Raw genomic sequence first — 27,552 nt, 5'->3', positions numbered from 1 at the left:
CCCACCCTCTGCCCTCACCCCCCCCCCCACTGTCCTCATCCATAGGTGTTCAATTTTTGTCCAGTCTCTTCCAGCCCCCCCACACCCCCTTTCCCCCGAGAATTGTCAGTCCACTCCCTTTCTATGACCCTGATTCTATTCTATTCACCAGTTTATTCTGTTCAACAGATTTTTTATTCACTTGATTTTTAGATTCACTTGTTGATAGATACGTATTTGTTGTCACTTTGTTGTTCATAATTTGTATCTTTACCTTTTTCTTCTTCTTCCTCTTCTTAAAGAATACCCTTCAGCCCTAACCGGTTTGGCTCAGTGGATAGAGCATCTGCCTGTGGACTGAAGGGTCCCAGGTTCGATTCTGTCAAAGGCATGTACCTTGGTTTCAGGCACATCCCCAGTGGGGGGTGTACAGGAGGCAGCTGATCAATGTTTCTCCCTCATCGATGTTTCTAACTCTCATTCCTCTCCCTTCCTCTCTGTAAAAAATCAATAAAATATATTTTTTAAAAAGAGAATACCCTTCAGCATTTCATATAATACTGGTTTGGTGGTGATAAACTCCTTTAGCTTGTTCTTATCTGTGAAGCTCTTTATCTGACCTTCAATTCTAAATGATAGCTTTGCTGGGTAGAGTAGTCTTGGTTGTAGGTTCTTGCTATTCATCACTTTGAATATTTCTTGCCACTCCCTTCTGGCCTGCAAAGTTTCTGTTGAGAAATCAGCTGACAGTCGTATGGGTACTCCCTTGTAGGTAACTAACTGTTTTTCTCTTGCTGCTTTTAAGATTCTCTCTTTGTCTTTTGCTCTTGGCATTTTAATTATGATGTGTCTTGGTGTGGTCCTCTTTGGATTCCTTTTGTTTGGGGTTCTCTGTGCTTCCTGGACTTGTAAGTCTATTTCTTTCACCAGGTGGGGGAAGTTTTCTGTCATGATTTCTTCAAATAGGTTTTCAATATCTTGCTCTCTCTCTTCTTCTTGCACCCCTATAATTCAGATGTTGGTACGCTTGAAGTTGTCCCAGAGGCTCCTTACACTATCTTCATATTTTTGTATTCTTTTTTCTTTTTGCTTTTCTAGTTGGGTTTTTTTGCTTCTTCATATTTCAAATCTTTGACTTGATTCTTGGGATCCTCTAGTCTGCTGTTGGATCTCTATATATTATTCTTTATTTCAGTCAGTGTATGCTTAATTTCTAATTGGTCCTTTTTCATATCCTTGAGGGTCTCACTAAATTTCTCGGAGGTTTCTAGAAGATTTTTGAGTAACCTTATAACCGTGGTTTTGAACTTTATATCCAGTAGTTTGCTTTTCTCTATTTCTTTCATTTGTGACCTGCTTCTTTGTCTCCACAATTTGGCTGCTTTCCTGTGTTGATAGAGTGGCTTTGTGTTCTAAGTGTTCTATAGGTCAGTGGCTCAGCCTCCCCAGTTACCTGAGGTGGACGCCTTGGTGCACCCCTTTGTGGGCTGTGTGCACAGTCTTGTTGTAGTGAAGCCTTGATTGCTGTTGGTATCACTGGGAGGAATTGACCTCCAGACCAATTGGCTGTGAGGACCAGTTGTGTCTACAATGGGAGAACTGCTGTGCTGGAAACACCCTTATGGGGCAGGACTTGCTTCAGTGGGGCTTTGGTGCTCACTGGGTCTGCCCCTTGAGTGTGTCTCTAATGGATCTGAAGAGTTGTAATCTGGTGTGGTCTCACTTTGACCACTGGGTACACTGGCTCTTGGCTCTCCAAGGAGGTGCTAAGTCAGCCACTGCCTGAGGCCACACAGCAGGAGCAACAGAGAGATCTGCAGATTCCTCCTCTTAGTTTGGGGTTTGGAGGTGCCCAGATAAAGTGCAGCTGTGAAGCAATGCAGGCTGCTGACAAGCCTTAGGCCTTCTTTTGGAAGCTTTGGCATTCTTTGACCCAGCTGCAGTTTGTTAGATTAGGTTAGGCCCGTGGTTGGCAAACTGCAGGTCGCGAGCCACATGCAGCTCTTGGTCCCCTTGAGTGTGGCTCTTCCTAAGCCTTAGGAGTACCCTAATTAAGTTAATAGCAATGTACCTACCTATATAGTTTAGGTTTAAAAAATTAGGCTCTCAAAAGAAATTTCAATCGTTGTACTGTTGATATTTGGCTCTGTTGACTAATGAGTTTGCCGACCACTGTGTTTAGGCAAAAGGCCAGGCGATTCATATGCAAAAGCCTCTGCTCACAACTTGGGTGAGGTTGTAAATTGGATGGGGTGTCCTCTCAGGGAATCACAGGGCTGTCTCAGGGAATCACAGGGTGGTGCAAACAGCTATGGTTGCCGGTCAGCTGGCCCAGCCCCAGATAGATCCCTGGGTCTCTGTGTCCCCCAGCACCATGCAGGAACAATGAATGCTGCAAGCACCTCTGAGAGAAAGCCCCCCTCGAATTCCGGCCCGATGCCAGACAGCCCAGTTTCTCCTTGTATGAGTGTGGGTTTCCAGAGTCTCGCCCGGAACTGGAGTTCAGAGCAGTCGGGAGTTTGTATCTCCCTCCCGATTGAAAAAGACCACAGCATACCCAGTTGCCAGCCCATTTCGCCTGCCTCCGTATCTCCGCTCTTCCGCACCTCTGCACCTCCTACCAGTCTAGATGCGCTTTTCTCTTTCCCTCTAGTTGTCAGACTTCCACTCAGCCAGCCTTCCCGTGGTTCTGGATGATATCCGTTTTGTCTTTTAGTTGTAGTTCTGATGTGGTTGTGGGAGGCAGCGAGTACAGGTGTTTACCTATGCTCTCACTGGTCTTGGAAATGCCCACAGACCAGCATAGGCACGTTTAGGACCAAGAGGAGATTGCTCAGGGATCTGGTGAGGAGAAAGATGTTTCCTCAGAGGCGAGCCGCCGTCTGCCCTGACCAGACCCCCAGGCAGGGCCGAGTCAGGAAGCCCAGGAGCCAGTGCTGACCTGTGTGCAGGAAGGACTGACCTAACTGCTGGAGCTGACCCAGTCAGCCAGGGGCCCAGCCAAAGGTGGGCTGGACTCCTTCTGTGCCCCTTTCCAAGTCTTTCTAAGTGGGGAGCAGCCTTTTCCATCAGGTTGCCAAAGTTGAGTGTATGCTTCTTCCAAACATCTTATGAAATTAAGATTTGTTTTCTTTATCAAAGATTAAATTTTTTTTGTTTTATTTCTTTTAAATTTGGTATAATACCCACGACATAAAAGTTACCATCTTAACCATTTTTTAAGTCTACGGTTCAATGGCATTAAGTACTTTCACCTTGTTGTGCAACCATCCATCTCCAGAACTCTTTTTCATCTTCCCAAACTGAAACTCTGCACCCATTAAACACTCATTTCCCATCCCCCTCCACCCAGCCTCTGGCAACCACCATTCTGCTTTCTATCCTATAAATTTGATTACTCTGGGAACCTCAAACAGATAGAACCATACAATATCTGTCCTTTTCTGACTGGAGTATTAGCATAACATCCTCACAGTTCATCCACACTGTAGCATGAGTTGGGATTTCCTTCCTTTTTAAGGCTGAATAATATTCCACTGTATGTATAGGCCACATTTACTGTATCCACTCATCCTTTGATGAACTCTGGGGTTGCTTTCACCTTTCCGCTACTGTAATAATGCTGCTATGAACATACTGTACAAATATCTCTTTGAGATCATTTTCAATTATTTTAGGTAAATATCCAGAAGAAGAATTGCTGATTGGATCATTGTATTTATTTTTCCATTTCCCTTTAACCCAAGGATATGTTCATTGATAAGAAATGAGAGAGGGAGAGAGAGAGAGAGAGAGAGAGAGAGAGAGAGAGAGAGAGAGAGAGGTGTAAAAGAGAAACATTGATCAGCTGCCTTCCATATGAGCCCTGATGAGGGTGTAGGGAGTGTGTGTGTGTGTATGGGGGGGGGGTACCCAACCCGCAACCCAGGTATGTGCCCTGACCAGGAATTGAACCTGCAGCCTTTTAATGCACAGAACGACACTCCAGCCAACCGAGTCACCAGGCCAGGGCTGTGTCAGTGTATTTTTAATAGAGATGTGTTGCCTAATGAACAGACTGTCCTGTACTTTCTCTGGTCAGCTCTCTTCCCTGCCCTTGTCTCACCTAACACACCTTCCCCACCCCCCGCCCTCCCACCTTCATCTCCCACACACTTGATTGGGACTACTTGCTATTGCTAGCATTATTTAAGGGAGAAGCGTACAATGTTAAAAAATAATCAGATCGGGGCAGGGCACCTGACCTGAAATGAGCTGGTGAGCCCCTTCCCTAAGAAACCGAATTGAAACTGAGAGGTTTCCACAGTCTGACTGCTCTGTGGGAAAGGGGAGATTCAAATTCAGAACTGTTGGCAGAAGCCAGTCTCCACGGTATCTGGGAGTCAGGAGAAGCTGATCTGAGAGAGAACAAAGCAGCTGCACAGAGAGGAGCAGAATTGGGAGCGGGAGAAGGGAGTCCTGGGTTCCCTAAAGCCCTTGTGTCCCTGTTCAGCCGGCCTGCAGTCCAACTCTTAGATGTCATGGACTGGCCCGGTCTCCTCGTTGTGTAGGTCCCATTGTGCTCAAGCTGGTCCTAGCCAAGTCCTAGCCAGTGCACAGATGCACTCAACTCAAACAGGCATGCCCAACTTAAACAGGCTTTTCACTTACCGACTTGTTTCTGCAGTAGTATCTACTATTTTCATTAGGACAAAAACCAAAAAACAACTTTCAAAACCCTTTGCTTAGCTTAATGAACTACATTGTGTTTTTATTAACTAGGGTAATTTGCATGAACTTTTCAAAAGTAATTTTTAAATACAGTAATACATATACAAATACTTTCTTTTTAAAAAATATATTTTTATTTTTAATGATTTCAGAGAGGAAGGAAGAGGGAGAAATAGAAACATCAATGATGAGAGAGAATCATTGATTGGTTGCCTCTTGCATGCCTCCTACTGGGGATCAATCCCGCAACCTAGGGATGTGCCCTTGACCAGATTCAAACCCGGGACCACTCTATCCACTGAGCAAAACCGGCTAGGGCTGAATACATTCTTTATAGAAATGAAAAGATCATAGACATTTTAAGGTATTGTTGATTTTTTAAAAATTCTACTTTCATGATTAGCAATTGCTGATACATGTTTCAGTCCAGAGATTTCTTTGAGCTCAGGACTCTCAGAGCCTGGGGCTGAACTCCTTGTGGTCAGAAAAGTTGCTCTAGCCCTCTTGATGTGCTTCATACCCAGCATATGCCTGCCACATGAAAAGTCCTCAAAGAGTGCTGATACTTGAATGAATGAATGAATGAATGAATGAACAAATAAATAAATTAGGGGGTTGCACTACATGATCCATAGGACCCTCTCCAGCTCTTATGTTCGGTGTATTTTATGATTCTATATCCTGTTCATTTGTTGACAATTCTTTATCGGCAGATTCTGGACAGTCTGTACATAGAATAGAATCCCTGTATAACACTGGCTTCCATAAACACAACCAATGTCTCTATTAGAGATCACTCTTACTGTTTGCCCTGTTACATTTCAAGAAATATAAGGTGAATTTTAGTAGAGCTAACATTTTGAAAAAAATGTAAATGTTTTAAACATTATATAAAAAGTCATTACCTAAAATACATATAATGTTACATGTGATCTTTTAATGCATTATTCCAATGACAAAGTGGCAAGGAGCCCTACTGCTGAGGTTCAAATCCTAGCTTCACCATTTGCTGTGTGACCTTGGGCAAGTTACTGAACCTCTCTGTGCCTGCCTGAGTTGTCTCATATATAAAATTGGGGGAATGATTGGATTTTCCCTGTAAAGTTGTTATGAGATTAAAAAATTAGTAAGAGTTAAGTGCTTGCCACATAGTAAGGCATGATACAAGTGTTAGCAACCTGATCTTGCTTTGGGGCAATCCCAGCCTGTCTAGGGGGAGGTGATGACAACCCTGAGCACAGAAATGGAAGGGCCAATGTTATATACTTTAAATATATACAATTTCTATTTGTCCATTATACCTCACTAAAGCAGAGAAAAGTGAAATGATTCAGGGACCTTTTAAAAAAATATTTTTTTATTGCTTCAGAGAAAGGAAGGGAAAGTAAGAGAGGATAGAAACATCAATGATGAGAGAGAATCATTGGTTGGCTGCCTCCTGCATGCGCCTACTGGGGTTCAAACCCACAACCCGGGCATGTGCCCTGACCGGGAATCAAACGGTGACCTTCTGGTTCATGGGCTGATGCTCAGCCTTAGCGGTTCATCACAATCACCTCAAATGTTTGTAAAAAAGGATACTGATGCCCAGGCCTCAGAATAATTGAATAAGAACTTAGAAGTGGGGTGATGGGTATGTTAACTAGCTTGATTGTGATGACTATTTCACAATGTATATGTACATAAAAACATTAAATTGTAAGTCTTAAATATATACAATTTCTATTTGTTTATAATGCCTTAATAAAGCTGGAAAAATTAAATGATTCAGGGACTTTTTAATCAGCACTTACTGATAAAAAAGACATGAATTTTTCAAATTACAGAGAGAGAGAGAGAGAGAGAGAGAGAGAGAGAGAGAGAGAGAGAATTGTAGGGGTTGAGACCCAGGCACTGGTTTTTTTAAAGGACCAGGGAGATTGGAATGTGTGGTCAGGTCTGAGAAGCACATCCCTAGACCCTCTAGAGCAGTGGTTCTCAACCTTCCTAATGCCACGACCCTTTAATACAGTTCCTTATGCTGTGGTGACCCCCAATTTCATTGTTACAAATTGAACATAATTAAAGCATAGTGATTAATCACAAAACAATATGTAATTATATATGTGTTTTCCGATGGTCTTAGGCGACCACTGTGAAAGGGTCATTCGACCCCCAAAGGGGTCGCGACCCACAGGTTGAGAACCCCTGCTCTAGAGTAAAGCTAAGGCACCTCCAGCCATCCCAAGAGGGAGAGCATTCAGGCCTCCCCATCTGAAGGCAACAGCAGAATCCAGAAGCTTAGCCTCTTCCGCTGTACGCCAGAGATCCTGTGGGCAGCCGTACAATCTGCCTCAGCTGCTGCATCTTGGGAGGTTGACCTTGAGACAATAGTCTGATGCGATTGGGGTTTGTGCTGGACCTGGCCTCGGTGACTTGTGTCCAAGTCAGCACCTGGGTCAAGTCTTTAGTTCCTAAACGAGCTGCAACTGCGAAGCTGTCATCCTCTTCTAGAGCAGTGACGCCTTGGGTGTCGGCCTCTCACCCTCAAGTGTCATCCTCGGGAGAGGGGCTCAGAGCCACCCTGACCGGGATGCTCTTCAGGTCCCTGACAGGTCAGCTTCCAAGAGATGGAGGTTAAGGCTGGTGCACCAACAACCCCAGCCCCCCAGGTGCCACTCCCAAAGCTGGGGAGCTCAGGAAAAGGACTGTGGTTTAGCCTCTTAGGTCAAAAGGCAGGAGACTGCAGAGGAAGCAAGAGGGTCTTGGTCATCTCAGGCTCCTGGAGAGGGACCCAGGCCCGTGCTGCCACAGCGCCCCCAGGGGTGGAGGCTGGATGGCGGGGACTGAGTGCTCTGCTCTAGCTGCTGCCCAGGTAGCAAAGGGCCTTCCCTTCATTTCTCTGGGGAGAGATGAACCCCAGGAGACTCAGTCTGGGGTCTCAAGCCCAAGGAATCCCAGCAATCTCTACGATCAGCCCTTTCTGTTCCGCAGACAAAATGCCCAAGGAATGCTGGACAGTGCTCCATGCTTGCTGTTCACACTGGCATTCCTTATGTACATTTTATTTTTAATTATTCCATAATCCAATTTCCTCAGTCCCCGTCAGTGATACTCTTGTCTCCCGTTTGCAGGTGGAACTGAGCTTAAACTGCATGTCCTTACAAGGGAAACCGACAAAAAAACCCACACACAGTGAAACTAGATTTAGGAAAACTGTGTTCTGCAGAATGGCTAGAAAAGGACTCTATTTCTTTCTTACTAAATTGAAGGGGAAAAAAAACCAACCCACAAAAGAGACTGTGTCTCCTTGCTGCCCTCAGCTGGTGTAGAAAGACGATGCTCTGATAGGATAAGTTCCTCCAGTTCTTGCTCATTCAATTGCCACACCAAAAGTGTCTAAAACTTTCCCTGTTCCTTGAAAGAGGTTAGGTTTCATTCATAAATCCTGGAGGGTTTCGGCTGCCCTACCCAATAAGAAATAGCAGATGGTACCCTTGTCTTCCTCCTTTAGAAAGACTTGGGCAGTCCATTTTCCTAGGGAGGGGGGCTGGGGGGAGAAGGCAGGGAAGGAATCCTGTGTCAGAGCACAAGCATCCACCGCCACGGTGCCCTTCTCGTGCCCTCCAGGCCGTGTGCCTCGCTGTACAGTGTCCTGTATTTGAAAAGAAGTATCTCGTGACATGAAGTAAGTAGGTGGTGTGTTTCCCAGGAGAGGGATATAAAACTCAGCCCAACCTGAGTTTCAAAGCATTTATTTCTGCTTGGGTAAAGAGCTAATTGGCCCCAATCATTTTAATAAATATTTTTTTTTAAAGAGCGAATTGAATGAAAAAATAAACAAACGGATTTAACACACTTAAGTTATACAGAATTACCTTTATTTTGGCTGCAACCCTAACTTCATTTTCCTTAAAATGAATACCATTTCGCTTTTGCTGTGTTTACATTCATGAAAGCAACCCCACTGCACTGCAAAATTACCCACATGCGATTAGGTACCTGATATATGCATTTTGATTTGTTAACAAGCGATAGAAAAGATTGTGTCATCTCATCAAGAAAATACTTTCCTTAGACACCTTATTTCATTTTGATTTCTTTAAAAGAGTTATAGCAAAGAGCTGTTTCAAAGGTTGACTCTTTGTCCTTTCACAAGCCGTCCTCGAAATCTCCAAAAATCCTGGAAATAATGCCAAACAAAAGGAGTTTATGGAACACATCAGTTTGTTTCTTCACCATAAAAGAAAGTAAATTTCTAGCATCTACAAATGGTTAAATGGGGGGCGGAGGGAAGGTGGTAGGACGTGGAAGCCTCCACAATAGTCCTATCAGTTAGAAGATAAACCATATTCTGAGACTCTGATTTACTTATTTGCCAACATCTAATATCATGTTAAACAATCTAAGGCAATGAGTCCCCAAGCTGTCAACCCTGTTGTATTGGGTCCTCTTGTTGATCACAGGTCCGCAGGCGGCTGATTATTATGCTCGGTCACAGTACAGACAGCTCCCTACCCATCTTCCTGCCTTCTGTCCGGTGATTTGCCTGGCTCATTTTGAGTCATCAACTCCTGATTAGGTCATAACCATGCCAATGATACTATAGGTTACTGGTTTATTTGCTTTTCCTTTGTTCTTCATAAAACAATTCAGACTTTTATATTTATTTCTTATTTCTTGTTTATTTTTGAGCAACCAGCAAGGTATAGAGAGAAGAACGATTTTGGAATTCGGCCTGACTCTGCAGTCTAGCTTGTGTCACGTAACAGGCCCACCTCTGGACTATTTTCTCATTAGGAGCATGCAGCTCTAATGACTGCTGCACTGGATTTTGGTGAAGAAAATAAGAAAAAGAGTGTGAAAATGCTTTTGTTGTTACCTTAAAAGAACGATAGAGCAAAAGTCTGTATTGTTACTGTACATAAAATTGATAAACTGTAACTTAGAAGGTAACTAAAATAAATACAGGAGGTAACTCATTTAGTGCAATAATGACAAACCTCAAACTGAATGTATACTTTTTTCCTGCCTTAAAATTCAGGGTGTTGGACGGAAACCACAACTATGTTGACAAACTACATTGCCTTTGTAAGTCCTTTTACATACTGGACAAAGGGAGAGGGACGATACTTTCTAGAATCTGCAAATGTGAGATCAGAGCATTTTCAGAGGTGGGTATATTCATAGATACCAAAGGGAGATAGAAGTAAAGGGCGAAGTAAGATTCTTGAGCTGGGAAGGTGTTCAGAAAATGATTCCCGACAGACTGGTGTGCAGCACTCTTCACAGGACGGAAGGCTCCGCCTGTGGGAGGGTCATGCCACCCCAGAGGAAGTGCATGCACTTATGACTACCTAATGTTCATTTAAAAGCAGATCAGCTTCTTGGTTCCCAGGCTAAAATGTACATAGTTTACAAAGCAAATATGTCTATTTGCCTTGACTGAGAATTTTTCTATTGATCCTCATCAGCACTGAATGTCCACTAATTAAAAACAAATAATTGACAAGTGATGTGTATGAATTAGGGAAGCATATGAAGTATCTCACACCTCTTACTGATAAGCATTAGCGATCTATCTCTGTACATGCAAACAAACACTTGCCTAAGAATTGCTTCCTGAGAATCTTATTGGATTTCCAATTGTATAAATATCTATTCTGTACAAATAACGGAGGCCTGCGATTGCTAGTCCGAACCTTTAACTTTCCTGTGTGCATTCAGGAGGTAGCCTGTTGTCCTTCATTTCCTGTCCTCTAAGTATGTTTTCTATTTTCTATCCTATCTGAATGTCCTGGAACAAGGTAGCCTACATACGATCCAGGATGGCCCAAAGACACAAAGAAGCCGGCAGGCCACCAGCTCCCCACACTGGGGAAGCAAGTGCAAACTGAAATTCCATGGGCATTCTTCGTGGGTCTCAGCCACGTTTCTGCAAAGAGCTCTCACCACATGCAGTTTACACCCTCAAATTAAATCAACTAGGAGGATTAGTAAGCATCTGAAGGAAAGACAAAAACGAAGATCGTTATCTTGCCATTTCATACACATACCTTCAGGGAGACACCTTCTTTCACTCCATACAATTTTTCTGCTAATGACACAATTTCATTCTCAATGTTTTCTTGACTGGTGCCCTTCACATCGATGTAGTGGCAGTTGGCACTGGCAAAATGGCAGGAAATTGCCTGGGCAAAGTGAACCAGTTAATATTAAGGGATAAAATCCCATCAACACCAGCAACCAAGCAAGGTTTCTTTTAGAAAGTCAGTATTTCCCCCAGTGTTTGATTTCTAGACTGAAAGCTGTTCCATGGCGCCTTCAATCAGTCTCTTTGTGGCTCAGTAGCCTTTTCCCCTCCCAGGTAAAGGCTACTTGAGAAGTTACAAGAGGTTTTTAACTAGCTGTGATATTTATTTTCAAAAGGCATTTATAGGGCAGGGAACATAATTCTGTTAAGTCAGAGGTCTTTAACTTTTTAACATTTAATTTTTCTAAGGAGTAGATATCCCCAAATGCTTAAAGGGAATGTATTCCAGGGTTTTTCATCATCTTAGTCACAAAAGTTACTCAGTGAAGTTTGTGATGGCTTGTTATTTCAATGGCCACAGATTGTGTGTGTGTAGTGGGGGGTGGGGGGGACACCTTGCAAAGAAAAATAATACACCCCCCTTTTGAATCAAAAGGACATTTGAAGTCTGACAGCTGATACCTGTCTTGTTCCTTTATGAAGGCAAGACAGAAGTTACTTGCCCTTCCCATTCTTGAAAAAGTTATAAACAGATCTGCTGCAGGCACTACCTCAAACTCACCTTCCCAGCACAGGTCAGTTATCTTAAGGCGACCACACCTGTCAGAACTTCCTTCTTTGCCCCAATCATCACATTTCTAGGCAGAGTGGCCACAAGATCCGTGTCCCATGGGAGCCCCAGTGCAAGGGGGAATGTGCATCCTTTATACATGCTTTTATGTATTTTTTAAAGGTTAGTGTTTTTCCAAACATTAAAGTAGTTGAAAAAATATTGAAAAATTGCAGAGTCAGTATATTAAACTCCTCATTTTTTGTACTGAGGTGCCTATGCCGCCCGCCCTTGACAGTGCTGAGGTCTGTGCTAGCGAAGAGCCTGATCTCATGAAGAACCTCCCACTGCAGCCACTCAGATTCAAAATGTTGGCATTGTGCTCATCATGGATTTTCTTGCAGTGATTTTGATTTTTTAAAATATTAGCCCCTAAAGAGAGTGCCTTCTCACCTCACCCTCATCCTGGCCCTGCTGAGCCCAGTGCAAATATGAATGAATGAAAGATGAAACCTGGCAACTAACCCTTCGCCTCAGGGAGACAACAGGTGTTGGTGTAACAAACGAACAGCCTCACTCAGCCCAAAGAAGCCCCCAATATTTAGTATTGACAGTCATGTAATCAAGGGGGAAATGTGAGTCCACACCACTGTACTGCCAGGTGTGCTGCTGAATTTTAGAGAAATGAGAAATTGAGAATTTATGAGAAATTTGTCAAGTTTTAATGTAAGCAATGAAATCATTAAGTTTAAAATCTCTAAGCCCTGGCTGGTTTGGCTCACTGGATAGAGCGTTGGCCTGTGGACTGAAGGGTCCCAGGTTCGATTCCTGTCAAGGGCACATGTCTGGGTTGCAGGCTTGATCCCTAGCCAATCAATGATTCTCTCTCTCATTGATGTTTCTATCTCTCTCTCCCTCTCCCGTCCTCTCTGAAATCAATAAAAATATATATATTTTAAAAATGCTCTAACACTGAGGGGTGAAAACAATGGCTGCCTGCTAAATTTGATTTCTGGATAGCCAATTCAGAACCTTTCTTTTGGATCAATAATATTTTTTTCAACAGTGATGATAATATAAACTTTTCTGTTATTTGGTTACTATGAGCTATATACATTCAAAACTTTATTATTTTAGTATGTCAGCAATGGTTTTTGCCTCCAAAGCACAGGCCATCAGCTCCCAAGTAAGCTCTGGCTCTGAAGCAAATTATGAATGGGATCCTGAGGTCGTCTGGCTTCTTACTGATCTGAGCAAAAAAAGCATGAAATATATTTCCTGGCAATTAAATTGGACTAAAGGCTAGTTTAGTTAAAAGTCACAAATCTTTTAACTTGAGGATATTTTTTCCAGTGATTTTTTTTTTTTTGAGAGAGAGAGAGAGTGAAGGGGAAGGAGGGGTAAGAGAGAGAGAGAGAGAGAGAGAGAGAGAGAGAGAGAGAGAGAGACACTCACACACACACATACATTGTTGTTGAGAGAGACACATGGATTGGTTGCCTCCCACACATGCCCCAAACAGGGCCATAGATCAAACTTGCAACCCAGGTACCTGCCCTTGACTGGGAATGGAACCCGTGACCCTTTGGTGCACAGCCCAATGCTCTAACCATTGCATATATCAGCCACGGCAAAAGTGTCAAATCTTTTAAATTTCAATATATCTTGGCATTTTTGTGTTTGACCATTCACCGTTGAAAAATGCTGTTATGTGAATGCATACCTTCCGGAATCCTTGAGTTCTGTTCTGACCAGATCCATGGATGAGCAAAGGATGAAAGAAAACGGTGTCTCCCTTCTCCATTACAAGGTGAACCCGGGCATTGTTTTCATCATAGTCCTGGATCCCGTGGAACATTATGTTCACTCCCCCCTAGAACACAAATGAGAGTCAAGTCTGTATTTGAGGAAGCCAGTAATTACAAACTTTATAGATCATCAGGAAAAGCAAAGGTACTACTCTAAGTTCTTCCAAGAGGAGATAAGTTAGATTCTTTTAAAAAACGTAAATATACAAAAGCTTCTCAGATGTCTGGTTTTTAAAAGTCACCTGTTGATATTAAAATCACAGATTTTTTTTTTTACCAAATAAAAACTTTGGAATTTCCTCCTACCCTTTGTTACTGAGTAATAAATGAAGCTCTAGGTCAGCTTTGCATTTTTCAGTTAACGCAGGAGAACTTAACAGCCCGAACCCATGATCATTCTTTCTCAGCATGATAGTCTCCTCATCTGGAACTTTACATAAATCATTCTCCTATTATTCAGGAGTATCTCTGAGAAACTATTCTCCAAAACTAGGGGAGAAAAAATGTTCAATTTTTCTGAGCTCATGTCTTGTCCAGAGTAAAGAAAGAAGAATTGCAAATTATAACACTGTGTTTGTTTATAACTGTTTCCAAAGTTAGTTATTGCTTTAAGGAAACATTATGTCTTCATTAAAAACTACAGTGAGACGTGATTTAAAGCTTACAAGCCTTTATGAGGGGGTGGGGCTGCTATTCTAGGGTAGAGGCAGCATCCCATCCCCTCTCCTAAGACTGAACTCTGTTAGGACTTGGATCCGGTGCACTTCTCTCCTGGCCAGGGTGGATATGCGACCCAAGCTAAGCCAAACTGACCTCTCATTTCGGCCACTCAGATTCAAATCTGAGCAGAGGATGGAAGAGACCGGACATAGTCAGGGTTCAATTGCCCACACCAGGTGCCCCAACCTACTCTTCCCACCGAGCTGCAATGCCCACTTTCCAGCCCAGCAGGCCTAGCCAGCCTTCCGGGGACTCAGCAAGGCCCTGCGGCTCTCCAAAACACTCCCTTTTGCTTGCACCAAACCTTCCCTAAATCTCACCTTACTTGACAAATCTCACAATTTCAGATTTTATATCAAAATCCACACTTTTTTTTTTTTTTTTACTTAGCACTAATCATCAGCACACCGAGTCTCACTGAGACAGAAGTCTTTAAAGCTATATTCTCTTTACTTCCTACAGGACCACATTCGTTCTTCCTGCCTTAGTAACAGGTGCTCTTCGCATTCTGACCATCATTCTGGGGCTGTGAGAGGTATTGCCTTACACCTAAAGCACTAAAGTCTCCTTTGTTGTTTCCCTGCCTCTGGACCCCTACATCTTCAATACACCCCGTGCCACACCCCAAGATTAGTCGTCTTGAAGAACCAAATCGGTCTCGTCACTTCTGAGCCCAAAAGCATTTAACAGTCCTTCAGCATCAACAGTTGAATCAGTAAACCATGGGACAGCTGTGCGATGGAATACTGCTCCATCCTCCCCAGAGCTTCTGCTGGTCTCTCGAGCTGGAAGGTGAGCCCTCCCTCTTTTTCACTGCAAGAGCCACCAATCACTGTGTAAGAATTACTTGGCACTTGGCACATGCATCTGGTCTTGCAATGTGTATGTCTTACCTTTGCAAATTAGGCTCTATAATCTCAAATCACCTACCAAAGTTCCCCATGTTGATTGGTTTTCAAACCCTTGTTGAAAGTGCAAAAATGAGTATCTAATATCCTTGAATTTTCCCTGATTGGGATTCCAAATCCTAGACCAATGTTTGGGTGTGAAAGGAAATGCCATCTCATTGGTAAAGCTCTTTATGTAGACTGATGGGAAATCAAAACAATGAAAGATTCTGATCAAGACTCAGCTGCTAGGCAGACCTACCTCCCACTTGGGATAATCGTGCGGCTTCAGGGTGCCTTTGTGTGTGCCCGGGAGCACCACCAGACAGCCGTTGTTCCGGTCAATGTGCTCCATGGCCGTCCAAGCGCAAACAATGCTATTGCTGGGCCTGAAGGGGAAGTAGTGCAGGTCCTGGTGCAGGGGATGGCGGGATGTCTTCTTGCCTGAAATGGAACCTGCTGTTAAAAGACGCTCAGAATTCTTCTCTTCTGCCTGAAAAACCAGAATAATGACCAATCCCTGCAAAAACCAAACAAATGAAACCATGTTCTAGATTCTAGAAAATCTGCCTCAGGTGACAAGCACCAAACTGGAATATCGAATCAACACAGGGACTCCAGATCCTCTACTTTTTTCTGGGTTTCTGGTAGCTGAGTACTCACATACACTGTTTTCTAGCAAGTCATACATATATCATCATCTCTATTGTGCTTTATTCCTTTCTAACTGGTTTGGGCACAGGGCCTAGTGTCAAAAAACAAAGTTTAATTAATTATATTGAAGAGAGTGGTCATCTTTGAGGTCCCCTGATAGTCTGCAAAATTTTTTTAATTAGCTAACTAAATAAAAAAGCCCTAAGAGGTTTCCTCACCAAACTAGAAGCATTTGGTATATAATCACTGTGCAGAATCAGAGATGCCACGACCACATTTACATTTCTCCCTGGTTTTGCTCTTTGAATCTGATTCCTCAGGCTCCCTGATCTCTCCAGGCAAGACATCCAGGGAGGAGAGACTTGGTGATGTTAAGCTACAGGCCTATCACAGAAGCCTCTCCTGGCCCTCCAGGAAGAAAAAGTAGAAAAGATGAAGAGATCTCTGATGGCCAATTTACTACTGCTGGTATAGCAACATTCCTCAGCATGGCCCAACAGCCATCTGCATAAGAATATCAGGGGATGGTAAATAACATGCAGATTCCTGAGTACTACCATCCAAATCAGTTTCTCAGGAAGTAAGGTTTTAGAAGCTATATTTTAGAAAGCACAATAAATTTTAATAACAACTGTAGTATGTGATTTACAAAAATAGTTTAATTGTGTTAATAATAATAATAATAATAATAATAATAATAAAGGCAGAATTCACACTATCACAGGTGAGGATGGTTAATAAAGCTTAGGGATGTTGAATAATAGGTCCTTATGTGATATAAAGAGTTGTTTATAAACCTGAATGTTTAAGAATCCTATCATCTGAAAATCCAGCAGTAATAACCCTACAGTTAATATATGAAATCACTATTACACTAAATGTTGTTATGATATAAGCTACTTTGAATTAAAGTACTGTAAAAAACAAAATTCAAGTGGGTAAATTTAAAGATCTAATTGGCTGTATTGAATGACTTACGAATTGAGCAGCATTCGGTGTAGCAGATAGGAGCTCAGAGGAGCTTACCAAATGGAAGGCTTTGGTAGGCAGATGATGGAGGGATAAGAAGTTACTAGAGAAGAGGACAGTTCAGGCAGTCCCTTTAGGGGAGGGGCAGGGGACTATTGGGCAGATGACCTCACTAGTGCTGACATGGACTGGTTAAGATTTTCTCCCTGGGAGGAACTGAAACTGCAATTTGGTTAGGTATTAAGGCTCAGCTTGCTGATGTGGGCTAGCACAAGGGATTCCATTTTAGGCCTGTTGTCTCTCTTTTAACAGGACACATACTCATTTATGCAAAGTTTAGCACTTATACACATGGCTATAGTTAGAACATCAACCTTATGTATTTTAACAAAACATTTTTCCTTCCCCTGAACAAATAAGAGCCCTTTACCAGAGTCGGGAGGTTTGTTTATCAGCATGGTATGCATGGCCATAATGTTGGGTCCAGTGAAGCACTCCACATATTTCAGAATCTAAAGGAAAAGAGGGAGCGGGGGGAGTTCATGAGAAATCAGATGCACAAGCGAGTGGCACAAAGTACAACTATCGTTATGAGAATCAAGATGACAGTTTAAAAAAGCCAATCTCACAACATTGCAAACAAAGCACTTGGAAATCTTTGGAAATTTGAAAAAGTGAGCACTTGGAAATCACTGGAAATTTCTAACACTCTCAATTAACAGGCTTTTTGGAGCCTATTGGAAACATAACCGCTTTTTCTACAAGAGAGATGGAAGTTTCTATGAGAGATCAACTGGGAAGGACAGGTGGTTCATGCCTCCCCACCTCCTTTCAATCAAAGCTGACGACAGTTGCCCAGTGAGAAGCCAGCTCCCTCCTCCTTCATGGAGACTGTTCACAGGAAGGGACCATGACAGGACCCAACCCACATGCAGCTGTCATGAGGAGCCCAGAGGAAAGGAGAACAGCAGCTCAGAGGACCCTCACAGTCAGTGTGACCATTCACTCAGCTCTTTACTGAGGTCTGTGAACCAGGCAGAGTGACAGGAAACAGGACACAACAGTGAGCTGCCTCAAAGAGTTTATATTATAGTCTGGTGGAAGAAAAACAAACGATGACATGGGCAGTTGTGGTTGAGACACATGCTATGAAGAATAAGCCGCAATGAGAGCACGTGACAGGGAGGGCTGAATTAGTTGCAGGCTCCAGCAGCTGCGGTGTTGCCTCCAGCACCTAACCCTCCTGGGGAGGGGTGAAGTACAGAAAGGACTCAACATTGAATGCCTCCTATTTGCCAGGGGCTTTATGAAATCAGCCCAATTAAGTCTCACAGTAATCCCTGAAAATTAATGTCCCCATCCTATCTAATAATAGACAAACATGGTAATTGACCATGCCTTCACTACGCCTCCCATTGGCTAATCAGCAAGATATGCAAATTAACCGCCAACAAAGATGGCGGTTAATTTGCATACATAGGCGCGAAGTGGCGAAGCAAAGACTGAAGGTGGCTCCGGCCGGAACAGCGAAGACAGAAGGCGGCTCTGGCTGGACTGAAGGCCTGGGTCCCGGGTGCTGGCAGCCAGGGGAAGGGAAGGCCTATTGCACGAATCTTTTCGTGCAACAGGCCCCAGTTAAATAATAATCCTTTAAAACAAATATCCCACATGAATAAGCCTGAGGCTGATAAATTGTCCAAGTTAGCAGAGTCAGCTACATGAAAAATTGATATTCAAACTCCAATTCTGACTCCAAAAAATGAAGCACATTTTACTGGTTTCTCACTATTTGGTATCTTGTGTGTAAGGAATCTATATATATATATAAAAGCCTAAGCAACCGTTACGACAGAACAACCAGTCACTATGACGTGTGCTGACCACCAGGGGGCAGATGCTCAATGCAGGAGCTGCCCCCAGCTGGCAGGCCCCAATCAACAATGGGGCTTGCTGGCTAACCTGGTCCCTCCCCCCAGATGGCAGGCCCCAATCACCCAATCGGGGCTGGGATGGGGAACTGGGGGTGGGTGGTGGTGTATGCGGCCCCTTTCCCAGGGGGGCTGAGGGCCGGCTCCCTCCTTGGGGCCAGCGGCCAACCTCCCAGGTCCCTTCTCCTGTACCTCCCCCCTACCCCCAACCCAGCTGGCAAGCCCTGATAGGCCTGCCCACCATGGTGGTGGTTGGACCCTCCCCATGCTGGCCAGCCTCCCAGTCCCTCGCCCTGGCTGGCAGGTCCTGATCGCACCTAATAGGGGCTGGGCCCCGGGCTGGGATGGGGAACCAGGGGTGGGTGGTGGAGGACGTGGGTAGCAAGGGAAGGAGAAGGCGGGGAGGTGGGGAACCTGATCGGCCCTGATTTCCAGCCAGGCCTAAGGACCCCACCTGTGCATGAATTTCGTACTCATCTGGAATAATTTTGAGTATGAGGAATAAGCCTGAGGAGTCAGGCCTGATACTTGTTTTTTATAAAGCCTGTCATTTTTCTGTTGGTTTTTCACTTAGGTCAGTATTTTCTAAACCTCATTCAAAAGCCATCCTCACCATTTTTGCCATACTTTGCAGAATTTCCCAATATAGTTAGCTAATAATTCTTTAACTCCTTTTAACTTAGTCTTGTCTTGATTAATATCCTCGAAATCATGGGTTAGATGTGCTGGTTACTTTTCAATACACATTAAACTAGATAGCTATTAAAACATTCCATACTGCCTTAGCTGGTTTGGCTCAGTGGATAGAGCGTCGGCCTGCGGACTGAAGGGTCCTGGGTTCGATTCCAGTCAAGGGCACATGCCCGGGTTGTGGGCTCCATCCCCCTTGGGGGGCATGCAGGAGGCAGCTGATCCGTGATTCTCTCTCATCATTGATGTTTCCATCTCTCTCTCCCTCTCCCTTCCTCTCTGACATCAATTAAAAAAAAACCCAAAAACATTCCATACCTTCTACAAATTATTGCATGAACCACCAGAGACATGGGTCATACTTCTGAAATGTAGGAAACCTGAAAATCCTGATAATGTTTCATTTACCACAAGTGGCCTCCAATCTTGAGCTTTTCCTCCTTGACCCACCCACACAGCTTCCATGTCCATCACATAACAGGAGGTTCAGATGAATGGATGGTCCAGAAGGGCCACTTCCCCTCCGGCCACCAACGCATGGGGCTGGACATCACAGACCTGTAGTCTTTCTTCATGAGTCAAATTCTCTAACAGCCCTTGGGTTATAATTTCTAATAAGTACTATATGTAATGTCTCCTTTAAAGCCATTCTAAATGGATGGTTCATGAACTGGGGTACATGTGTGCCGTGGAATAATGAACAGTAGTTTTAAAAATATAAGTAGATCCAGAGATACTAATGGAAAGATGCCTAAGATCTACCAGAAATGGAAAAAACAAGGTGACAACCAGTATGTTCCCATGTTACAAGGTGGGGGCATACAAATATGCTTGCATATATACAAAATAATTTCAGATGAGTACATAAGAAAGCTGAGCAGTGAAGAAGGCTATGGGTGGGAGACTTTACTTTTCATTTTATGCCCCTCTGGACTACTTGGATATTTTCGTAAGTATGAATTGCTCTTAAAGAATAATAATTATTTTAAGAACTAGTTTAAATTTAAAATCAAACTCACAGTTCTGCTGACCAGATTCATAAAACAAAACAAAACAAACAAACAAACAAAGAAATGGATTTACACTGATAGCTTCAGCAATTTCACCCTTTGGTACGCCTGAATCAAGTGTAAGAAAGACTCCCTCTTTAACACAGAATTCCTTCCCTTCTCAACCAGAGGTAATTAGCAAACTCTACAGTGGGGTTTCTCAATCGGGGCATAACTGACAGTTGGGGCTGAATAATCATTTGTCTCGGGGAAGGGGTTATTCTGTGCCTTATAGGGTCCTAGAGCCCCATTAGCATCATTCTGGCTTCTACACCTTAGAAGCCAGGAGTACACCATCCCTCCTTGTCCATGTGTGACAACCAAGCATGTCTCCAGACATTGCAAATACCATCATCTCCCATGGAGAACCACTGCTCTAGGACCACAGCAGAAAGGTGATAGGTAAAGTAAAAAGACAGATTTCGGAGGCAAGCATGCAAATGGGCTATTAGCTTAGAGGAAAATATATTCAAGGTCTTGAACCTCAGGGAGAGTGCAGTATCTGAAGAGTTCCTCATCTTCTTGGAAATCTTGGGCCTTGGTAATCACTTTTTCACTTGGAGCGTATTTTGATTTCGCAATGGTCACATCTTTCATTAACATTAATCCAGCTGGTTTTACCTCTTGTCTGCAGAGTCTTTCAAACTCATTCCTAGAAAATTAAGTTGGCAAATGATGTCCTTACTGCTGGCTCCAAGCACCTGCCTGACCCAGTTCTGGGAAAAATTCACAGATTGGGGCGGGGAGGTATTCCCTCTGCACTAAGTTGGCCTCCAGCCCAGGTTGAATAATTCTGATTAGGAAAGGAGGAGAAAACAGCCAACTCAGAAGTCCCTGCTTCCTAACTGCGAGGCTGGAATTCACTACCAGAACTCAAATATTCCTTAGCTTAGAAGACCATTTGGAGAAATACATGTGATTTGGTGACACCTGGAGAATAGCAGACACTTCTGTAGCACTAGCAGCACTTCAGGCCCTGTTCCAAGTCTTCTCTCAATATGTTTACCTTATTTAGTCCTAACAATGACTCTAGGTCGTAAGTGCTATTATTACCCCCATTTTACAGATGTGGGACAGAGACATGGGAAGGGTAAGTAAACTGCCCCAGGACACACAATGTTAAGTGGTGGGGCTAATATTAAAGCCAGCCAGTCTGGCTGCAGAGCCCAGTTTCCTAAGGAGCCAAATCACTAAAAGTGCACAAGCTAATCTTACTATATTCCCATCACATGCATAAAACATATACTTCTGTAAAATAACAAATAGTTACCATACCTAAAGCGTTCGATATCAGCATCAGATACCAAATTTTTAATGACAAGGAACCCATTTTCTTCATAAAATTTTCTCTGTTCTAGGCTTAGAACATTATTATCCCGAGTATACCTAAAGGAGAAAAATACATCTCAAATAATAACAAATCACAACATAACAATACCCAGCACTTCTATTTCAAAGACTTTAAGGAAGTAATATGAAAAAAAATGTAAAGTTTTAAATCCAAAGCATTAACTACTGTCACAAAGAAATTAAAGACTTAACAAATTATATCATCTCCATTCAATGGGATATGACTCAGGCATTAAAAATAAGCAGTATAGCCCTAACCGGTTTGGCTCAGTGGATAGAGCATCAGCTTGCGGACTGAAAGGTCCCAGGTTTGATTCCGGTCAAGGGCATGTACCTTGGTTGCAGGCACATCCCCAGTGGGGGGTGTGCAGGACACAGCTGATCAATGTTTCTCTCTCATGTTTCTAACTCTCTATCCCTCTCCCTTCCTCTCTGTAAAAAATCAATAAAATATATTTTTAAAAAAATAAGCAGTATATAATAGCAGGGACAATCTACACTAATAAAAGAGAAAAATGGTAATTGGCGTACGGCGCTACCCTTTTCATTGGCTAATCAGGACTATATGCAAATTAACTGCCAACAAAGATGGCGGCTAATTTGCATATGTAGGCACAATGCAGGGAGGCAAAAGGGAAAGCAGGAAGAAGCCCCCTGCCACTGACAGTGATCTGAAACCCAGGGGGGAGCTAAGAGCTGGGGGGCAGGGCAAAGGCGGCCCTGGGGCCGCCTTTGCCCTGCCCCCCAGCCATGATCGGAGAATCAGGCGCCTTTGCCGCCCTGGCCAGTGATAGCAGGAAGTAGGGGTGGAGCCAGCGATGGGAGCTGGGCATGGTCGAAGCTGGCAGTCCCGGGAGCTAGGGGTCCCTTGCCTGGGCATAAAGCGGAGCCCACGATCGTGGGGCCGCTGCAGCTGTGGGTCCCCGCTGCCCGAGCCGGATGCCACAGCCCAGAGGCGTCCTGCAGGGGCAGGGGCGGAGCCCGCGCGATCACAGCGCCCCCCCACTGCCACTGCGGGTCTCTACTGCCCAGGCCAGACGCCTAGGCCAGAGGCGTTAGGCCTGGGCAGGGGCGGAGCCTGCAACCGCGGGGAGCTGGGAGTCCCCTGTCCAGGCCTAATGCCTCGGCCAGAGGCGTTAGGCCCGGGAAGGGGCGGAGCCTGCAACCGCGGGGAGCTGGGGGTCCCCTGCCCAGGCCTGACACCTCTGCCAGAGGCCTCAGGCCTGGTCAAGGGGCCGATCCGGTGATTGGTGATTGGAGGGTGATGAGGGTCAACTCCTCTGGCTGAGGCATCAGGCCTGGGCGGGGGGCGGAGCCGGGGATTGGAGGGATATGATGGTCCCCTTGCCCAGGCCTGAAGCCTGGGTCAGAGGCGTCAGGCTTGGGCGGGTGGTGGAGCAAGCGATCAGAGGGAGATGGGGGTCCCCTGCCCAGGCATGATTCCTGGGCCAGAGGTCTCAGGCCTGGGCGGGGGTCAGAGCCAGTGATGGGGGGAGATGGGGGTCCCCTGTCCAAGCCTGACACCTCTGGCGGAGGCGTCAGGCCTGGGCAAGGGGCCGATCAGGCGATTGGAGGGTGATGGGGGTCTACGCCTCTGGCCGAGGCATCAGGCCTGGGCAAGGGGCAGAGCCAGCAATCGGAGGGGTCTGGGGGTCCCCTGCCCAGGCCTGACGCCTGGGCCAGAGGCATCAGGCCTGGGCTGGGGGCAGAACCAGTGATGGGGGGAAATGAGGGTCCCCTGCCCAGGCCTGACACCTCTGTCAGAGGCATCAGGCCTGGGCAAGGGGCCGATCCTGCGATTGGAGGGTGATGGGGGTCAACGCCTGAGGGCTCCCAGTATGTAAGAGGAGGCAGGCTGGGCTGAGGGACACTCCCCCCCCACACACACACCCAGTGCACGAATTTTGTGCACCAGGCCCCTAGTGCTTATTATAATAAAATATGATTATAATTTATAAAGCTAACACTATTTTTAAAAAGTGCAAAAATACAAAAAAATTTTTTAACAGTGATTACCTTTATGTAATGAAATTATATATGATTTTAAAAGATTCTATTTCTCTGATTTAACATTTTGTTTTGCAATGAATAGGTATAGTTTTTCAGATTGGCAACAAATTCAGTAGAATATATATATATATATATATATATATATATATATATATATATATATATTCAGAATGGAGAAAAAATATCAGAAAGGGCGCAATCTGGTTATATATATTTAATCTTCACCCAAGAAGTGAGGATATTTTTCCCATTGATTTTTAGAAAGAATGAAAGGGAGGAGGGAGGGCAGGAGAGAGAAACATCGATATGACAGAGACACATGGATTGGTTGCCTCCCACATGAGTCCTGACCTGGGGACCTGGGGAGGGATGGGACCTGCAACTCAGGTACTTGCCCTGGACCTGGAATTGAACCTGAGACCCTCCAGTGTGCAGGCCTATGCTCTGACCACTGAGCAACTGCGGTCAGGGCAGATTTTATATTTTTAATTGTCTGGTTCATGCATTCTCCAAAGAAATCAAAATAACAAAATCCAGATATGTGTACAGCATACACACACACTCAAATCACCCAGTCCATTCCTCTCTAGTTGGAATTGTGGCTTTGTGAGAATACTCCTGGAGATCAGATGTCTTTTTCTTTAAAGGTAAAGAGATAAACTAAACATGTTAGCTGCTACATCCTATGACCATATGACAGGTGAACTTAAATAAGATATAGCATGCCTGAATTTTAAATATATTTTATTGATTTTTTACAGAGAGGAAGGGAGAGGGACAGAGATTTTGAAACATCGATGAGAGAGAAACATCAATCAGCTGCCTCCTGCACACCCCCAACTGGAGATGTGCCCGCAACCACAGTACATGCCCTTGACCGGAATCGAACCCGGGACCCTTCAGTCCGTAGGCCGACGCTCTATCCACTGAGCCAAACCGGTCAGGGCAACATGCCTGAATTTTAAACACCAGATTGTGCCCTTTCTGATATTTTTTTCCTTTCTGAATTTTAAAATACAAATAGAAAATTAAAGTTAGGATCTTCAAAAATTTTCACAATTGTTCTAATTAGAATAAGTCCTGGAAATGGAGGCTTTGCAGAATGAATTGTTACCAGGCAACAGGATATACTGTGTTTTATATCCTAGTTACCACTAGAAGAGCCTTTATATACATTGTATGGTTAAAAATTAAAATTAGATCTACTTACTGGAATTGAGGATGGAAACTGGCAGAAGGAACAGCCCCTGAAGTGGGGTGAGCTATCTAGGATGTGAATTAAGGCAAATACAAATTTAGGAGTCAAACTTTTCTAGAAACAACAGTTTCTAGAAAACTGGATTGGCTCTCACATGGGAAGATGGGTCCCGAACAGATATCAAGCAAACTGCTTATCTACATAACTCTGGCAGTTCCATACTGCTGCCTCCCTCACTTCATTTCATTCCCACAGCCGCCTGAGGAGAGGGCTGGAAGCTCTGATATTAGTCCTGCCACTCAGAGCAGGGAACCTCGGCCTGGAGGGCTCAGTAGCTGGTCCAAGGTCACCCAACAGAAAATGGCTGAGCCAAGACTTGACCCACAACCTTTACTTCATAGCTTCCATGTATTTTATTCCACACGACTATTCCTTCCACTAAACTGAATGAGTAAAAATTGAAAGAGCCAATTCTAGAAGTAAAGAGAAAGATGTGTTAGTTAAAAGAGGTATTTAATTTATTTGGAGTCCAGGCCAAAATATTAGAAACAATTTGGCTGGTCATTTAAAAAACCTATAAAATAAGCAACGATTCCAAGAAAAGTATGATCCACACAGTCAAATATAATTTTAAATACTTAAAGAACTAGTAATTTGTTCTAATTTTTTTTCTCCAGTAACCACAGATTGTTGACTTAGCATCTATAGTTTCTTTTCTTCATTTTTTAAATCATATCTTTAGTTTAAAGAGTTATTTTCAGAATGTCCCTTCTCGTAAACATGTTATTTTTTTTATATTTTATTGATTTTTTTACAGAGAGGAAGGGAGAGGGATAGAGAGCTAGAAACATCGATCAGCTGCCTCCTGCACACCGCCCACTGGGGATGTGCCCACAACCAAGGTACATGCCCTTGACCGGAATCAAACCTGGAACCTTTCAGTCGGAAGGCCAACGCTCCATCCACTGAGCCAAACCGGCTAGGGCAAACATGTTATTTTTAAATGACATCTTATATAACTGGAACAATGTTCTAGTCCAAAAGAAAGGCAGGCCAGGAGTCAGAATCACTAGCTACTGTCCGTGTTTCACGTAGCAGAGAAGTTGATGACCTTTGTCAACTATTCTCAGAAAAAATGTGATTGCGAGGACAGTTCAAAGGCAACATTCCAGTGCCAAAAAAAAAGAAGAAGAAGAAAGAGGAAATACATGTGAAAACACTGAGTTCTGACTTTGACACCATTATAGCAAGAAACAGCAAGATCAGAATATCAAATTTCAAAGTAGTAACAGCCTGGAGAGGAACCTCAATTGATTATATATATCTAGTCTCAGTATAGCAGTGGTTCTCTCATTTGAGCATGTGTCAGAAACAGCAAGTGGACTCATCCTCAGGGATTTGATTCCCGAGGTCTGAGATGAGCCTGAAAATCTACATTTCCAACTAGCTTCCATGTGGTGTTGACGTCCCAGGACCACACTCTGACAGCCACTGCTTCAGTTAAATGACCTTGGTCCAGAGTTTGAACCTCGCCTAGCTTCCAATCTCTCACCTGTAACATGAGATTATGTAATACCCTGGTTCCCCTCATCAGTCTATGGACGCGATTTTAAACGTATAGCGGTTCTGATACATCGCTGCTTGGAACTCAGCTGGAGAGCAATAGTGAAAGTAAAAGAAACAGCTAGTATGGTCATGAGATTTCAGGATCCTACAGACAGCCGGACAGAGGCGAATCAGCTCGCATTGAGGAGCCATCCGCGGCAGTTTATAGGGAGCTTCCAAAAGTGCGCCCCGAAAGAGAACACCTAATCTGAGCAGCAAGTGCACTCCATAAAGGGAGTTGATTTACGCGTCCTATGCTGTAGTGACACCTTTCAGGCCCCAACACCGCTGCGCACCCATTCCCTCCCGGGTTAATTCCGATGCCGAATCCGGAGGCGGACCCAGTGCGACCGCCGAGGGGTCGCAGCCCGAGCTCAGCGCGCAGAGCTGAGGGCGCGACAGACGGGCGAGCTCCCTTCCCAGCCCGGCGGGTGCCCCGCGGAGGCCCGCCCGCCTCGGCTCCTCCAGGCCGCTCTGCTTCTAGGTGTCCGGGCAGCCGCGGAGGCCACGCGCGGCGCAGGTCAGAAGATGACCTCCTTGGTGACAAGCAGGGAGACAGCGGCCCGAGCGGCCCGGAGGCTGGAGTCACGCCGCGTCGCCCCCTGCAGCCGGCGCTGGGCCTCGGATGCGCCCGGAAGGGCTGTGCCCATCTCCGGGACCGGGGCGCTGAGGAAGGGGAAGAACCTACGATCGCCCTGGAGGCCACCACCCTTCCAGCCCGAGCCCCGCGCAGCCCAAAGGATACGACGGCTCCGGCCGACGGGCAGCCGAGGTGGCCCAGGACGACGCGCAGGCGGGAGGCAGCGCGCGCCCCGTCCATGGCAGCAGCTGGAAGGACGGCGGCCGGGCCGCGCCTCTACTTGGCTCCTGCGAGCGGCCCCGCCCCCGGCCCCGAGCGGACGCCCCGCCTCCTCAGCTTGAAGGGCTCAGGGACTGGGCTAAGGTCACCCAAGAAGAAACCGAACCGCAACGTGACCCACAGCCTTAACTGCGTAGTTTCGGATATTTTGTTCCACATGACTGTTCCTTCCACTAAGCTGCTGAAAGAATAAAAATGTTTATGTTCTGCTCTACAAGTAACATGCTGTTAAGAGGCATTTAATTTCAGGGAGTCCAGTCCCAAATAGTAGAAGCTGGTCCTTAAAAAGGAAGAGCATGAAATCAATGACACACTGAAATGTCTGATCCACACAGTCTAGATCTAGAATAATTT

The 27,552-nt window shown here is 44.7% G+C and overlaps 1 protein-coding gene across 1 annotated transcript; it reads right to left on the bottom strand.

Annotated features, from left to right (window-relative positions):
- Positions 1–8,527: 8,527 nt before the first annotated feature.
- On the bottom strand, positions 8,528–27,505 carry LOC308521944 (phytanoyl-CoA dioxygenase, peroxisomal-like). Its single transcript, XM_081095123.1, has 9 exons — positions 27,085–27,505; positions 24,747–24,802; positions 21,452–21,562; positions 20,660–20,828; positions 16,940–17,021; positions 15,149–15,330; positions 13,195–13,344; positions 10,725–10,859; positions 8,528–8,851 (listed from the first exon to the last, which is right to left on the bottom strand). The coding sequence occupies exons 1-9, from the start codon at positions 27,157–27,159 to the stop codon at positions 8,798–8,800; spliced, it is 1,014 nt and encodes a 337-aa protein (XP_080951249.1). The 5' UTR covers positions 27,160–27,505; the 3' UTR covers positions 8,528–8,797.
- Between the last annotated feature and the right edge of the window lie 47 nt (positions 27,506–27,552).

The sequence above is a fragment of the Myotis nattereri genome (assembly GCF_964212035.1).
Source record: "Myotis nattereri genome assembly, chromosome: 1".
Classification (NCBI taxonomy): Eukaryota; Metazoa; Chordata; class Mammalia; order Chiroptera; family Vespertilionidae; genus Myotis; species Myotis nattereri.
This window is presented reverse-complemented; position numbering and strand designations above follow the sequence as displayed.